The following is a 15,596-nucleotide window of genomic DNA, read 5'->3' as shown; positions in this document are numbered from 1 at the left end:
TAAGAAGGGTTCCATCTTGCTAGCTGGTGGAATCAAGGAAAGAAGTGAGATATTTTGAAAAGCAGGTGGATTTAAAGTTTGTCAGGAGTGGGGCTGCACAACACAGGGACTCCCTGGCATCCTTCTGCCTCCCTAGTGGCCACAGTGAGCCTGGGGGTGGTTATTCCCCGCAGGAATTCCTTTTATCCCCATCCTTTGGGAGCAGCACCCCAAGATGTTGGGAACAAATTCTTCCTTGTGAGGGTGGGCAGCCCCTGGCACAGGGTGCCCAGAGAAGCTGTGGCTGCCCCACCCCTGGAATTGTCCAAGGCCAGGTTGGAAAGGGCTTGGAGCACCCAGGGACAGTGGAAGGTGTCCCTGACAGCGCAGGGGTGGAATGAGATGGGATTTAAGAGTCTTTCCAACGCAAACCATTCCCTAATCAGCGCTTCACTCGGCCGCCCCCACATCCGCTAAAAACTACATCTCCCAGCAGCCCCCGCGAGAGCAGCGGGTTACACCCGCCCCTGCTCCACTCCTATTGGTCACCATGCTGACGAGACGGGTGGCGATTGGCTCCCGGTCACGCCCATCAGCCGCGGGGGCGCGGCGGTCAGTGATGGCGGGCGGGCGGCGGGCGGTGACGGTGGCGCTGCTGGCACTGGGCACCGTGGTGTTGGCGCTGGTGGCCGCCGTCCTGCTCCGCGCCTTCGTCCTGCGAGCCCCGGCCGGGGTGCCGCGGCTCTGGGCACGGAGCGCCGGCACCGTCGCCCTCAGCGCTGGCGAGCGGCAGGAGCTCAAGGAGGTGCTGCGAGGTGAGGGGGCCCGAGCGCTGTGAGCCCCCCTCGCCCCTCCTGAGGGGGGACCCAGGGCACGGGGGGCGGGTGTGGAGGCGGCCGCTCCCCGGGTGCTTTCCCTGGAAGGAACCGGGTGTTGGCTGCCAGCAGGACTAAGGAAGTGATTGAAAGTCTGTGCTGGGCACTGCTGAGGCCACGCCTCGAGCGCCCTGTCCGGTTCTGGGCGCTGCAGTTCAGGAAGGGCTGGAGCGAGTCCAGGGAGGGGAATGGAGAAACCTGAGGGAGCTGGGAAGGGTTTGGACAATCCTGAGGGAGCTGGGGAAGGGCTTGGAGAGTCCTGAGGGGGCTGGGGAAGGGTTTGGAGAGTCCTGAGGCAGCTGGGAAGGGTTTGGAGAGTCCTGAGGCAGCTGGGAAGGGGCTCAGTCTGGAGCAAAGGAGGCTCAGGGGGAATTTCTGGCTCTGCACAACTCCATGCCAGGAGGGGACAGCCGGGGGGATTTGGGATCTTGTCCCAGGGAACAGGGACAGGAGGAGAGGGAACGGCCTCAGGCTGGGCTGGGGAGGCTCAGGTTGGACACCAGCAGGAATTTCCTCATGGGAAGGGCTGGAAGGGGCTGCCCAGGGGGGTTTGGAGCGCCCATCCCTGGAGGTGTCACCTGGAGGTGGCACTGAGTGCTCAGGGTGGGGATCGGGCACAGCCTGGACTCGATGATCCCACAGGGATTTTCCAGCCTCGGCGATCCTGTGCTTCTCCTGAGCCAACTCTTGCCCTGTGTTGATTTTCTCCACCGTTTCCTGCTCGTACACACAGAATTTTGCCAGACAGCCGTGAAGGCGTTTCCAGACATCCCTTTGTCCACGGGATAAGTCACCGTCGGGATTTTCTCCCTCTCTTGTTCTTGCTCACCACTGCTGTGCCCAGTCCTGGGCTGTTTGTGCTGTCTGACGTAGAAGATTTGAGGGGTTTAGCTCTCAGTAGGGCTGGCACTGTGCAGGAAACCACAATCTGGCACCAAGTGATAAAACCCTGTGTGTAAACCTCATACCTTGCTGGTTTGTAGGATTTATTGCCTAGCAAATTGTGTTTGCATTCTTTTTTTAATGGGAAAACGATGGCTCACAATAGATTTTTGTGTTAATTCATGAATCACACGACCTCAAAAGAATCCATAACCTCTGCTGGCAGCTGCTGTTTGGAAAGGCATCTGGGGCTGAGTTACTCCCATGTTCTGCAGGACAGGGACTGGATGCTGGAGAGCCTGTTTAAATGCCAGGGCAGACCAAAAGGGCCAACAGAAGCCCTGTGTGTTTATACAGGTTAATTTATAAAGCAGTAGGGAGGTGTAATAACCATCACAACCTGCTTAACTCTTGAGAAAGAGCCTGGGACTGCCAGCTCAGCTGCCAGAGGAGCCTGTGGCTCTGGGGAATCAGATCACCCAAGCAAACTGCAGCTGCTCCTGGACAGTAGCATTTCTAAGGACATCATTCAACACTTGCAGCATGAAAAGTGGAGTCAAATTGTCTGGAGAGTTGCCTTGGCTGAGCTGTTAGGAAACGCTGGTGGCTGCGTGTGCACGGCCCAGCTGAAGCACATCAGTCTCTGTTTGATCATGGCAGCTCGTGCTGTGCTGTGAAATAATGTTTAAAACCTGGGAAAACACTCAGGAGCAGAAATGTGCTTCCACTTGTGAAGTGCAGTTGGAGCTGTGGTTGGTTTTGGTGCTGAGTGATTTCTGTTCTGTGTTTTCTTTGAAGGGGCCATTAAAATCCCAACTGTGTCCTGGTCTCCAGAGGATGTGAATACAACTGCCATGGCAGAATTTGGGAGTTACATCCAGAAAGGTACTGAACTTTCAGTCTTGGCAATTTCTGCTGCTCTATTTTCATAAACAAATTGAAGGGAGCGTGTATCATTCCTGAATATCAGAGATTTTTATACTTTTCCTGAAGAAATGTCCTGTCTGACCTGAATGAAGGAATTTCCTGTCAGAAATGTCACATGTGTGTCCCCTCTGTAGCAGTGGTATCAATGGCCCCAAAAGGTTCAAAAGCCTTTTTGTAATGATGGTGTTTGGTCCTTGAGATGGTTAAATGCCATTAAAAAAATAAAAGAGGATTTTTCTGCTGCTGCTTCAACCTAATTTTTTGGCAGTTCCATCATTGTGCCCTGCAAAAGAGCTGCAGCACTGCTGAGCAAGAATTCTGCTTTTGTTTAGGAGGCTTTCAAATCCCAAGTGAGATGGATTGGTAGAAGTGTGAGAACTCCTGTGCCCAGTCTTATTTCCAGTTCCCCTCTGATGCTCCCTAGCTGACAACTGTTCAATAATGCTAAAATTAGCCCTTATTGTTAATTTTTTCCTTCACATGTCTCTTAATTTTTTTTTTTTTTTCTTTCTTCAGTCTTCCCAGCTGTATTTTCTTCAAAGTTCATCCAACATGAAATTGTTGGCAAATACAGCCACCTGTTTAGAGTGCAGGGCTCTGCCCCTGGCCTGCAGCCCTACATGCTGCTGGCACACATGGATGTGGTGCCTGCTCCCCCTGAGGGCTGGCACTTCCCTCCTTTCTCAGCTGCAGAGCACGAAGGTTTCATCTACGGACGAGGAGCGCTGGACAACAAAAACTCTGCCATGGTACTGGGCTGGGTAATGTCCTTCCACACAGACACAGCCTGCCAGAGGCACAGGGGAGCAGCCCAGCCTCCTGGAATTCACTCTGGTGTCTCTTTCTCACCCCTCTTTCTGCTAGGGATAAATTCCTAGTTTGGATAAAATCCAAGTTTTCTCCCCACTTTTCCTGAAGATGGAGTGTTTTCACCCACTCTTCACTGTTACTGGAAAAAAGATGGTTAAAACTCACAAAGAATCAGGAGAATGATATTGCCAGATGCAGATGGATTTGGTTAAATGCCACTTTAAAGTTTTATGGCACAGAGGGCCAGAGAATCTGTGGCTACTCCATCCCTGGGAGTGCCCAAAGCACTTGGAATTCACTCTGGTGTCTCTTTCTCACCTCTCTTTCTGCTAGGGATAAATTCCACATTTTTCCTAAAGATGGGGTCTTTTCACCCACTCTTCACTGTTACTGGAGAAAAGATGGTTAAAACTCACAAGGAATCAGGAGAGTCATATTCACAGATGCAGATGTGTTTGGTTAAATGCCAGGTTAAAGTTTTATGGCACAGAGGGCCAGAGAATCCATGGTTGCCCCATCCCTGGGAGTGTCCAAGGCACTTGGAATTCACTGTGGTGAATTCACTGTGGTGAATTTCTCACCCCTCTTTCTGCTAGGGATAAATTCCTAGTTTGGATAAATTCCACATTTTTCCTAAAGATGGGGTCTTTTCACCCACTCTTCACTGTTACTGGAGAAAAGATGGTTAAAACTCACAAAGAATCAGGAGAGTCACATTCACAGATGCAGATGTGTTTGGTTAAATGCCAGGTTAAAGTTTTATGGCACAGAGGGCCAGAGAATCCATGGTTGCCCCATCCCTGGGAGTGTCCAAGGCACTTGGAATTCACTGTGGTGAATTCACTGTGGTGAATTTCTCACCCCTCTTTCTGCTAGGGATAAATTCCTAGTTTGGATAAATTCCACATTTTTCCTAAAGATGGGGTCTTTTCACCCACTCTTCACTGTTACTGGAGAAAAGATGGTTAAAACTCACAAAGAATCAGGAGAGTCACATTCACAGATGCAGATGTGTTTGGTTAAATGCCAGGTTAAAGTTTTATGGCACAGAGGGCCAGAGAATCCATGGTTGCCCCATCCCTGGGAGTGTCCAAGGCACTTGGAATTCACTGTGGTGAATTCACTGTGGTGAATTTCTCACCCCTCTTTCTGCTAGGGATAAATTCCTAGTTTGGATAAATTCCACATTTTTCCTAAAGATGGGGTCTTTTCACCCACTCTTCACTGTTACTGGAGAAAAGATGGTTAAAACTCACAAAGAATCAGGAGAGTCACATTCACAGATGCAGATGTGTTTGGTTAAATGCCAGGTTAAAGTTTTATGGCACAGAGGGCCAGAGAATCCATGGTTGCCCCATCCCTGGGAGTGTCCAGGGCCAGGTTGGAGCAGCCTGGGATAGTGGAAGTTTCCCTTCTTGTGGCACTGGATGAGCTATAAAATCCCTTCCAACCCAAATCATTCCATGATTCTCTGTCAAATGCTGTGTTTGAAACCTTGTCCTTTTTCCCAGGTGTCACAGAGGCATTCCAAGCCAAAACTGGCCCTTTGAAAAGGTTTAAAAATGAAACATTTAAAAATATTTCAAATTAAACATTTTTATAGAATAAGATAGACAAACAACCCTGCATCTTTTATCCAGCCTATGGCAGAACAAAGAGCTGTTGCACTGAACACGTTTGGGAAGAATGGAGTCAGAAAAGATTGGGAAAGATTTCTCATGGGGAAAAAGGATGGAAAAATGACTCTGGAAAATGTCCCTTTGTGACTTTGGTAATGCCTTCCATGGCAGCCCGATATTTAAATTTGAACAGATGTTTAGTGTCACACAGGACACACTCCTAGAAAGTTTCAGGATCTTTAATCATCAATTTCAAAGCCTTGAAACTTAAAAGTGTAGGTTGGTGCTTCATTCTGCTGTGAACTGCACAAGTAACTCCACAAATGGCCAAAAAGAATTCAAATCAACAATTTTAGTGAACATGGCAAAAAAATGGGTGCTGACAATATCGAGGTGATATGTGAAAAATTATTTAAATTGAAAAAGAGAGATGGAATAATAGAGCAAATGTATGTATATATATATATATTGCCACAGCAAATGGTAGATTTGATTTTTTGATTTCTCATCCTTCAGATTAATTTTCTTGTTCTGTTTCTGTCATCTTGGCAGCTCCTTAAACCTCCTGGATTTGGTAGCTCCAGAGAGAGCCAGTCTGGGTGTGTGACAGGCACTGCAAGGGAGCAGTGAATTCCTGGAGGGAAGGGAGCAGTGATTCTGCTCTGGGGGCTCCTGTGCAGTTTGTCCCTGAACCAGCTGCTCTGTGTTTCATGTCCCTCCCCTGGCACCTGGCACAGCATTCCTGATCCAAACCACTGCAGGGTCTTTTCCAAGGAATGGGAATATCCTCAGGGGGAGCTGTAGGAATCAAAGCTCAGCAGTGAACAGCACAAGGGCTGTAAAAACATCCCAAAATTCTCTTCACTCTGCATTCTGTTGCATTTATTCTCCTGGTCAGCAGCCAGGGATGGTTCAGCAGTTCTCTTTTCCTGCAGGGCATTCTGCAAGCTCTGGAGCTCCTGCTCAGGAGGAATTACCGACCCCGGCGCTCCTTCTACATCGCCATTGGCCACGATGAGGAGGTATCGAATTTCCTTTCCTTGCCACACACACTCCTCTGGGTTTTCCTTAGAAAGCCCCAAGGACGTTTTGAGCTGAGGCTGTTTCCCACTCCCTTTGCTGTGTCTTCCTTCCCTGTTGAAGGTCCTTGACTGTAACATTTTCCCCTCTCCCTGTGATGGGAGCCCTGGGTCAGTGCAGCCTTCCCTCCTTGCAGCCCCTCATTGCATTTTATTATTGCATTTTCACTTGGGGCCTGCTTTGGGAGGGGTGCCTCTGCTTTCTCCAATGGATCTCCATTTTCATTCTATTGCCAAAGCTTGCAGCCAAAGCTCACATTTCAGTGCAGGCCTAAAGTGCAAACCCATTTGTGCTCTACACAAATAATTTGGCTATTTAGAGGCATGGTTCTCTGCCCTCTCTGTTCAGTGCAGGCTGAGCTGGGTTTGCAAAGTGCAAACCCATTTGTGCTCTGCACAATTAATTTGGCTATTTAGAGGCATGGTTCTCTGCCCTCTCTGGAATTCCAGACCCTGCCTGTCCTTCTATGTTGGCATTGGCCACCATGAGGAGGTATTTTCTTTCCTTTCCTTGCAACAACAACCTGTTTGCATTGTTCCTCTAGGTAACAGGGCTTAATTTTGAAACATTGTTTAGCTGGAAGGTCTTTCCTGTTTTTCTTGGTTCTGTGGGGAGATAATGTGTCAGGCCCCAGGTCACAGTTATGGATTGATTGTTTGGCTTGGAGTGACATTCACAAAGGGTTTGGTGTGATGAGCAAAGGGAAAAGAACATTGGAGGGTGTCACTTTTAAATTCTTTTCTGCAAGGAAGGTGCAGCAGGAATCCCCTTTTGGAGACAGGAAAAGCTGGGTTGAGATTCACATGGTTGTGCCAAATGTTCAGGAAGAAGTGGCAAATATGTTCCAGTGGTACAGAGAGACAGGGGAGGTGGGTTTGGTTAGGCACTGTCAAAATAGAAACACAAAGAATTGTTAATAGTTGAAATAAACAGGTCTGCAGTTGCTAATCTGGGAGTTTACAGCTCTGAGGTATCAAAATGAAAGCAGCAGGCAGTGACTCATCAATAAGAGCACTTCTCATCATGGCTGTAAATTCGTCTGCTATCAGGCCATTAACGATCTGCAATTAATTTTCCTGGAAGAATCTTTCATGTTGCTCTGGAGCTGTTCCCCAGGGGATTTCATGCATTCTTTGTGCTGTAGCCAACAGCAAGGTGCTTTCCAGTTTTCCTCCCAGTGTTTTGGCTGGATCTGATCAGTTCCTCTGCCTGGATTGCACAGGTGTCTGGGCTGAAGGGAGCAAAGAAAATTGCAGCTCTGCTGGAAGCCAGAGGAGTGAAACTCTCCTTCCTGCTGGACGAGGGGAGCGCAGTGCTGGATGGCATCATTGCAGGGGTGAAGAAACCAGTGGCTGTGTAAGAGTGACCACCAGAATGTGATTCATTTTCAGTCGTTAATTAGTGATAAATGACATTGGTGACATCACTACAGAATGTTTGCAGGACGTGTGGCAGCCTTGGTGCAGCAGTGGCACAAAGTGCAAGGCAGGGACCTTCAGCCTTTGCCTGCTGCCCATCACAGTCATGCTGACAGAGGCACAATGTTCCACTGAGCATTTGGATTCTGTGCTGAGAGCTCTGCTCACTGCACAGGCAGCCCAGCCACCAGTCCTGCAGAGATCTAAACACTGTTAATGATTTGTTGTTGCTGCTTGAGTGGCTTTTATCATACTAAAACTATGCAGAGTAGTTATTTTTATCTACAGTCTCTGTGTGTGTGTGTGTGTGTTTGGAATTACATTAGTCATTTATTTGTTAATTAATTGATTAATTTATCATTGTCCAGGATTGCAGTCACAGAAAAAGGTTCAATGACACTGAACTTCACAGTGGAAAAAGAGCCAGGGCATTCATCCTTTCCCCCTAAAGAGACAAGTATTGGCATTCTGGCAGCAGCCATGTCCAGGTGAGAATTTCCCTGCCACCCAATGCCAAAAACAGTCCAAAAACCTCCTGAATCACTGATATGTGGCTTTTAAAATATTTGTGTTTGGAGTCTTTTTCAAGCTGCTGTTCCGTATCTGCAATTGCAGTTTGTAGCTCACTTTGAAGGGCAGAAATGAAACTCCCAGCCAAGGGACAATTGCCAGGTGTCTGCAGAGTCTTTGCACTTCAGCTGTTCCAAGTGTCAGCCAATTCTTTAAAAGCAAGACAAGTGCTGTCTGCCCTAATTTCCTCTGTAGCAACAGAGATTCCATTGTTTGGGTGCAGGATTTCTCTGGAATTTGTTCCTACCTCAGCTGGGAATTCTCCAAGCCAATGAACAGGGAGCAGAGTCATAACGTGACTGCAGGAATCATCTCTCTACATCTCTGTGCAGATACCAAATTGGCTAAGAAATGCCAATATTTTAGAAAAACTGAGTATGTCCAGACCTGCTGGGATTTGTGTGCTAGTTTTCTGGATTTCCATGTATTTATAGCAGCCAGGCTTTGGGATTTTTTCTGCTGTTTCTCAAAGGAAATCTTTGCACGTGACTGGAATGCCCAGAAATCTGTGGAGCTGTGCTTGCAGTTACTTACCAGGAGAGCAGAGTGTGATTACATCTCCAATCACAGGGATACATTTCACAAATCAAATTCCTGACATCCTTCTGGAGCAGCAACAGCCAGAGAGTTGGTTTTGAACCTTTTCAGCGTTGCAAACGTGAACAATTTGTTTTGTAGGCTGGAGCAGAATCCCTTGCGCAACCTGTTTGGCCACGGCCCAGAGCTCATGACCATGGAGCACCTGGCAGCAGAGGTGAGCACTCAGGCAGGATTTCATTCCCAAATTTCCACAAGAAATTGAAGAATTTAGTTGTGTAGAAAGGATCAAAAAAGCTGGTTTTTCACCCAGATTATTGTTGCTGCTGGAATTGTTTTGTCCATATTCAGGTGACTCCAGCACGCTCTCGACAAATGAAAAGTTTCTGATTTGTGGTTTTGTTTCTTGCCCGTAGTTCAAGTTTCCTCTCAACATCATCATGAGCAATTTGTGGCTGTTCTCACCTATTGTCAGCAGGTAAGAAAAGAGATCCTTGATAAACATCCCCAACCTCTGAGCCTTAAAAGATGAAGCCATTTCTAATCTTCCAAGGAAATCAGTTATTTTATAGTTTGGATAATTCAGTGGTTTCCTGTTAATAACCACTTTGTTAATTGAATAAGCCATCATTCAGCTTATTGCCTGTGCAATTATGGTGCTTCATTTTTAGCAATATTCAACTTATTTGAAAAATTTGGTTTGATTTGTTTCTATTTTTGTAGAGTCCTTGCCTGGAAACCTTCCACCAACGCCTTGATCCGAACAACCACTGCAGTCACCCTGTTTAATGCAGGAATCAAGGTGCTTTCATTTGGGTTTTTCTCCATGTAATTATGATGAGACAATTAGGACATTTCATTTCCACCTATTGAAATCCAGTTCTAAGATCAGTGTGGGCCCTGTGTGGTGCCACAGTCTCATTCTTACCTCAGATATAGCTTGGGTTTGAAGATCACAGTTGAAAATCTCTCTCAGAAATATCTGATCTCTGCCCACCACTGTTAAAATTCTTAATATTTCAGCATAGACCAGAAAATGTGGTTTCTGCATAATCCTACAGAGGCAATATTTGAAACTGTCACAGTCACCAACACTTCCCTGACCCAGACATCTGCAGCACAGGTCTGGGGTTTGCCTGAAGTGTGTTAAATGTGCACCTTGGACTGAGAGATAACAGCCAGATCCTTCCCTGATAAGGAGGTGGAGCTGTCCAAAACTCCTGGAGCCCTGGAAAACAAACAGGCTGTGTTTGGTGTGTGTCTGAAAAATCTGTGACTGAAAAGCATCCCTGGACAGGAAAAGATGCAGTGGCTGAACAGTGACACGGAGTGGCCAGGAGGGAAGTGACACCCTGGTTCCTTGGGGTTTTTTCTAAAGATTTCATGAAGATTCATAATCATAAAGATTCAACTTTTGTTTAACGAAGTTGTAAATATTCAGTCTGTAGATAAGAAGAGTTATGTGTTCAATAAAAATCAGTTGTTAAGCAACTTACATTTACCCAAATATGAAGCATTTAATGTGACAATGAGGTAAAAATAACACTTAAAAATACCCAGAGTTTCAGAATTTCTCAGTATAAATGTTCTGAAGGGAGAGAGCTTAGCTCAAGATAAAAACTTCTAGAGAAGTAACAGGTAACTTCATTTCTGTTGATTTGACAAATATTTCTTTGTGTATTTAGCTGCATTTTAGATAGGATTTACAGTGTTTTAACACAGAAAGAGACATCACACTTGGTGTTAACAGTGGAGCACCTGAGGCCTGAAGCTGTTTGAGCAGTTCTGAGTTTTCAGCTGGCATTTTATTCTGGTTTTCACTTCCTTTTAAACTTTGGCCTTTCCTTTTTTCCAGGTGAATGTCATCCCTTCCTCTGCCAGAGCTACAGTGAACTTCAGGATCCACTCAGCTGAGACAGCTGCTGAGGTAGCCCTGGGCAGATCTCCTCAGCCTTTGTGGCCCAGAGCACGTGGATCATCTGGGATATGGAATGGGTTTGTGACCTGGCACAGTTTGGGGATCTTGCACACCTCGGGATGTCTGACAGGCCTGTCCAACCCAGGGCACCTGGGAAGCAAAAGCTCTTCCCTCCCCAAGCCTTTGCTGGAAATTTCTCTCTCTGGAAGCTTTTTCTGGATTATTTGGATGCCATAATTCCCAAGAGCAGCAGGCTGAGCTCCTGCCTTCCAGGAGTACCTTGAGACAGAGATTAAAACTGCACCTGAAGTGTCAGCCATGACTCAGAAGAGGAACTGACACACACTTCAGCCACAACTGCCAGTTCACAGACAGAACATCTGCTGATGTCTCTAAGGGTTGCTTTCTCATTTCTTGTGTTCCTCTTGTCTCTGTGTTTCACCCCCAGGTGCTGGAGACAGTCAGGAACACCATTGCTGATGAGAGAGTGAAGATTGATGTGGTGGAGGCCTTTGACCCCCTGCCCATCAGCCCTTGGGATGAGCAGACATTTGCTGTCCATATTTTTCAAAAAACCATCCTGGACACTTTCCCAGCTGTTGACAGTGTAGTCCCAGGTGACAGCAGGCACATGATGATTATTGTTTCCTCTTTTTGCTTTTCCTTTCTCCAGCTCTGCCTTGTTTCCATTTGCTGTGTACTCCTCCACCCCAGCTGTTAACTGCTGGAAACAGCTGTTTTTTCCTCTTTTTATTCCCTTCCCTCTTTATGCTTTAAAAGTTTTAATGTTGTTTTTTAGTAGTGGAAGTAAAAAAGCAAACAGGAAGCTGACAGAAACAATGAGCCTTGAATTGGGCTCTCTACACATACAAAGGAATCTCTTCAGGGAAGAAAGGAATTGTGAGGGAGAGGAGGAGTCCTCTTGCTTCAGTTCTTCTTTTATTGTTTTCATAGCTGCCAAAGCCATTCCTGCTTTTCTGTATTGTTCCTTATGATCCCAGCCCCTTCCCTTTCTTGCAGTTCTTTCCTAGCTCTGCAGTTCTTGGATTGAAGTTTGAAGTTTGCATTTTTGGATTGAAGTTTGAAGTTTGCATTTTTGGATTGAAGTTTGAAGTTTGCATTTCTGAGTGTCAAAGCTGTTCTTGGGCTGAGTTGTGTGTTCAGCTCCATGTTCCCCAGCATGTCCCAATCACTGTTTCCAGGGATGCTTTTGGTGCAGGCAGAGCAGGACTGTTTTCCTTTGCTTTCCCTCTCTCCTGGGGAGAGGTGGGGCACTTTTTGAAGCTCAGTTGTTCCTCTCCTGCAGAACAAACCTGAGCTTTGTTTTCCAGGCACGTGCATTGGAAACACGGACAGCAGGCACTTCACCAACGTCACCAAGGCCATTTACAGGTTCAACCCCCTGCTCCTGAAACAGGATGATCTCCCCAGGTACTGAGCTCTTGGGGCGGGCCCAGGCAAAGAGGAGATCCATGAGCAGAAGGAAACCCAGCCTTGTGTACCTCCCATGCTGTCATGCCACCATTTCCTGCAGATTTGGGGATGGAAATTACCTTGGGACCACGTCAAGTGGCTTTTTATTCCTTCAAATTCAGCCAGGACCCATTGAGGTGTTTGATTCTGTGCTGCTTTGGGTCCTTTGTGTGCTGCAGCAGTGTGAGAGGTGCTGGTCTGGTAGTTGGCCTTGTCCTGCAGATTTATCCACATATTTGGACACTCTGAATTGATTAGAAATTTCCTGAAGTTATGTGATAACAACATCATCATGCAAGGGATTGTTTGCTTATTTAAATTTCTCATTTTATTGAGGTGCAGATGATGCAGGGGTGTTCTGCTGTACAGGAATGGCCAAGAGATGGGCCTTTAGGATTTTTTCAAGATCAGATTTTTAGATTTTTTTCCAGACTCAGCTGTTGGGCTCTGAGCCTTTGAATCAGTGCATTTGGCTTGGTTACAGTGCAGTTTTTGGGCCATATTGCTGTGTTAACTATTGGGATATATTGCTGTGTAACCAGTGCAGTTTTTGGGCTATATTGCTGTGGTTTTCTGCTGGTTATAGTGCAGTTTTTGGGCTATATTGCTGTGGTTTTCTGCTGGTTACAGTGCAGTTTTTGGGCTATATTGCTGTGTTTTTCTGCTGGTTACAGTGCAGTTTTTGGGCTATATTGCTGTGGTTTTCTGTTGGTTACAGTGCAGTTTTTGGGCTATATTGCTGTGGTTTTCTGTTGGTTACAGTGCAGTTTTTGGGCCATATTGCTGTGTTTTTCTGTTGTGCACTGATTTATGAACCAACAGCCAAGCAGGGTGCTGGGTTTGATTGCAATTGGATCAGAAATTCCCCATGACCTGAAAAATGTCCTTTTTTCTTTCAGGATCCATGGGTTAAATGAGAGAATCTCTGTTGAGAATTATGAGAAGCAGGTGGAGTTCCTCTTCCAGCTGATCAAGAACTGTGACATTGAGGCACTGCCAGAGCCCCATGCCAACTCCCACGAGCTCTGAGACACTTCTGGGAGAAGCAGCTGCAGGTGGACTCTGGGACAGGGGCTGAAGATGGAATTTTGTCTTGAGTATTGAGCTACAGCTGGAATTTGGTTTTTTTTATATTATGGTTTACATACAGATGGGAAAAGTGCTGGTTGTGTGATAGGAACCTGGCCAAACCCAACAAATAACTCTGATTTCTGTGGTCTGATGTGCAGCCATTAATCTGGCACTAATAATTTTCAGCACTTTAAACCTCTGAAATTGGTAATGACTAAAAATCTGAGCTATAACCAGCAGTCACTCACACTAGAAGCTGACTCAGCCTGTGTGCTTCTGACAAACTCCTTTTTTATGGTGAATGGATCTGTCTCAGGTGAGGACTCTGCCAGGAGCTCATGGGGAGGGTTTGTGGGGTGGTGAAAGGGTTCCTGCCACTGGTACAGCCACACTGAGAGGTTCTTGCACTGCTGCTTCCCAGGGGATGCTCCCAGGGGATGATCCATGGCACTCTGAGCCAGGGGCAGTGCTCACTCCCATGGCTGCACTGATTTCTGACTCTATTTTCAGGTACTTCAAAACTTCTGTGTTGCTGTAACTGAGGAGGTGCTGAAAACTCTCCTGTCCATCGTTCTAGTGATGATTTTTGTTCCCTCCATGGCTCATGGTGTGGCTCAGGGTGTGTTGTGCAGCTGGGTGTCAGAATAAGGGATTGCAGCTTTAAATAAGGAATTAAATCCCTGTTGTCTGCTCATCTCTTTTCTCATTGAATCACTTTATGCTTCCCCTTTGCTCTTCTGAAAACTTGATTGTGAAAGATGTGAAACCTTCCAGTTTCTCCCAGTTCAGTGCTCACTCCCATGGCTGCACTGATTTCTGACTCTGTTTTCAGGTACTCCACAACTTCCTCGTTGTTGTAACTGAGGAGGTGCTGCAAACCCTCCTGTCCATCATTTTAGTGATGATCTTTTCCTTCCCCAACTCAGGGTGTGTTGTGCAGCTGGGTGTCAGAATAAGGGACTGCAGCTTTAAATAAGGAATTAAATCCCTCTTGTCTGCTCATCTCTTTTCTCCCTGAATCACTTCATGCTTCCCCTTTGCTCTTCTGAAAACTTGATTGTGAAAGATGTGAAACCTTCCAGTTTCTCCCAGTTCAGAGGGCTCTGAGGTTTGTTCCTTCACTGTCAGTGCAAGCAGTTTCCACTTTCCTGCTCATTTTTTTGGGAACCCTGGGGAAGGCAGGCCATGGATGTTGATTCTGCTTCATCTTGCACTTCTTGCCTACCTATGACAGCACTGAAGGGTCCAGCATTCCTTTGGCCTTGGCAGTTGGGGTTACCAGTATTAATTAGACAAATAATTTATTTCATTAAATTAATTCTATCAATAAAAGTGATGTTAGCCAAAGAAAAGCCTGAATCCTGGGGAAGGCAGGCCATGGATGTTGATTCTGCTTCATCTTGCACTTCTTGCCTACCTATGACAGCACTGAAGGGTCCAGCATTCCTTTGGCCTTGGCAGTTGGGGTTACCAGTATTAATTTAGACAAATACCAGTAATTTAGAAAAATAATGTATTTAATTAAATTAATTCTATCAATAAAAGTGATGTTAGCCAAAGAAAAGCCTGGATCCTGGGCAAGGCAGGCCATGGATGTTGGCTCTGCTTCATCTTGCACTTCTTGCCTACCTATGACAGCACTGAAGGGTTCTGCATTCCTTTGGCCTTTGCAGTTTGGGTTATCAGTATTAATTAGACAAATAATTTATTTAATTAAATTAATTCTATCAATAAATAGTTCACTAAGTGATGTTAGCCAAAGAAAAGCCTGAAAGCTGCTGTGTGCCAGTGCCTGTGCCTGTGCTGCAGGGACCAGTGCAGCACCTCCTGCTGCACAGATGTGTCTGTTTATCAGAGCTTAAATCATGCACTGGAATGGGTGGATGTTCTGCTTTAAACTCACACTGTGAAATGTGCTGGAATGTACAGGAAATACCCTGAAATGCATCCTGAAAAACACTGATGGAACTGATGTGATTCCAGTTCTTTCCGTTCACTTATTTATTTGTAGTCTGATCTTATCACTGTGGCCAGAGGGCTCCAACTGTATCACTGAATAATTGAAACAAAACTGACAGTTTCATCTAATAAAATGAGGAATGTGAATTCTTTTCTGATGATTATTTCTTCTTTTTATGTAGCTGTGTAATTGCAGTGAAGTCATTTCCACACCTGAGCAATCCATGAAGTTTCCATCAAAACAAACCCACCTATTTTCCAGCCAGCTTTAATCTTGGCTGCCTTTTCTACACAAAATCAGCTCACCCTGGCCAGGCATTGTTGGGCAGTAAATCGTTTGCACCTTTTCTGGTTTGCTACACTTTGTGATTTGTTCAGGCACGTGGCTGTGGCTCTTTTGTGGAGGTGCCACTGCTCCTGTGAGCTCCTGTGTGCAGGCACAGCAAAAGTGATGTGTCAGGGCACAGCACTGAATGGA

At 46.2% G+C, this 15,596-nt stretch overlaps 1 protein-coding gene across 2 annotated transcripts; it reads left to right on the top strand.

The window, feature by feature from the left end:
* Positions 1-598: 598 nt before the first annotated feature.
* PM20D1 (peptidase M20 domain containing 1) lies at positions 599-15,265 on the top strand. 2 transcript variants are annotated; one of them, XR_010785011.1, is made up of 14 exons: positions 599-794; positions 2,535-2,621; positions 3,180-3,412; positions 6,028-6,114; positions 7,395-7,528; positions 7,959-8,078; positions 8,839-8,914; positions 9,114-9,175; positions 9,421-9,499; positions 10,553-10,624; positions 11,064-11,232; positions 11,947-12,046; positions 12,988-13,475; positions 13,670-15,265. XR_010785011.1 is itself a non-coding variant. In XM_066565444.1 (13 exons), the coding sequence occupies exons 1-13, from the start codon at positions 599-601 to the stop codon at positions 13,115-13,117; spliced, it is 1,545 nt and encodes a 514-aa protein (XP_066421541.1). In that variant the 3' UTR covers positions 13,118-15,265. The 2 variants fall into 2 exon arrangements, 1 of the variants encoding a protein (XP_066421541.1); XM_066565444.1 differs by having other exon boundaries at positions 12,988-15,265.
* Positions 15,266-15,596: the final 331 nt, after the last annotated feature.

This window comes from Molothrus aeneus, chromosome 24 (genome assembly GCF_037042795.1).
Source record: "Molothrus aeneus isolate 106 chromosome 24, BPBGC_Maene_1.0, whole genome shotgun sequence".
Classification (NCBI taxonomy): domain Eukaryota; kingdom Metazoa; phylum Chordata; class Aves; order Passeriformes; family Icteridae; genus Molothrus; species Molothrus aeneus.
Note: the sequence above shows the minus strand (reverse complement) of the source record. Positions and strands in the feature narration are given on the sequence as shown.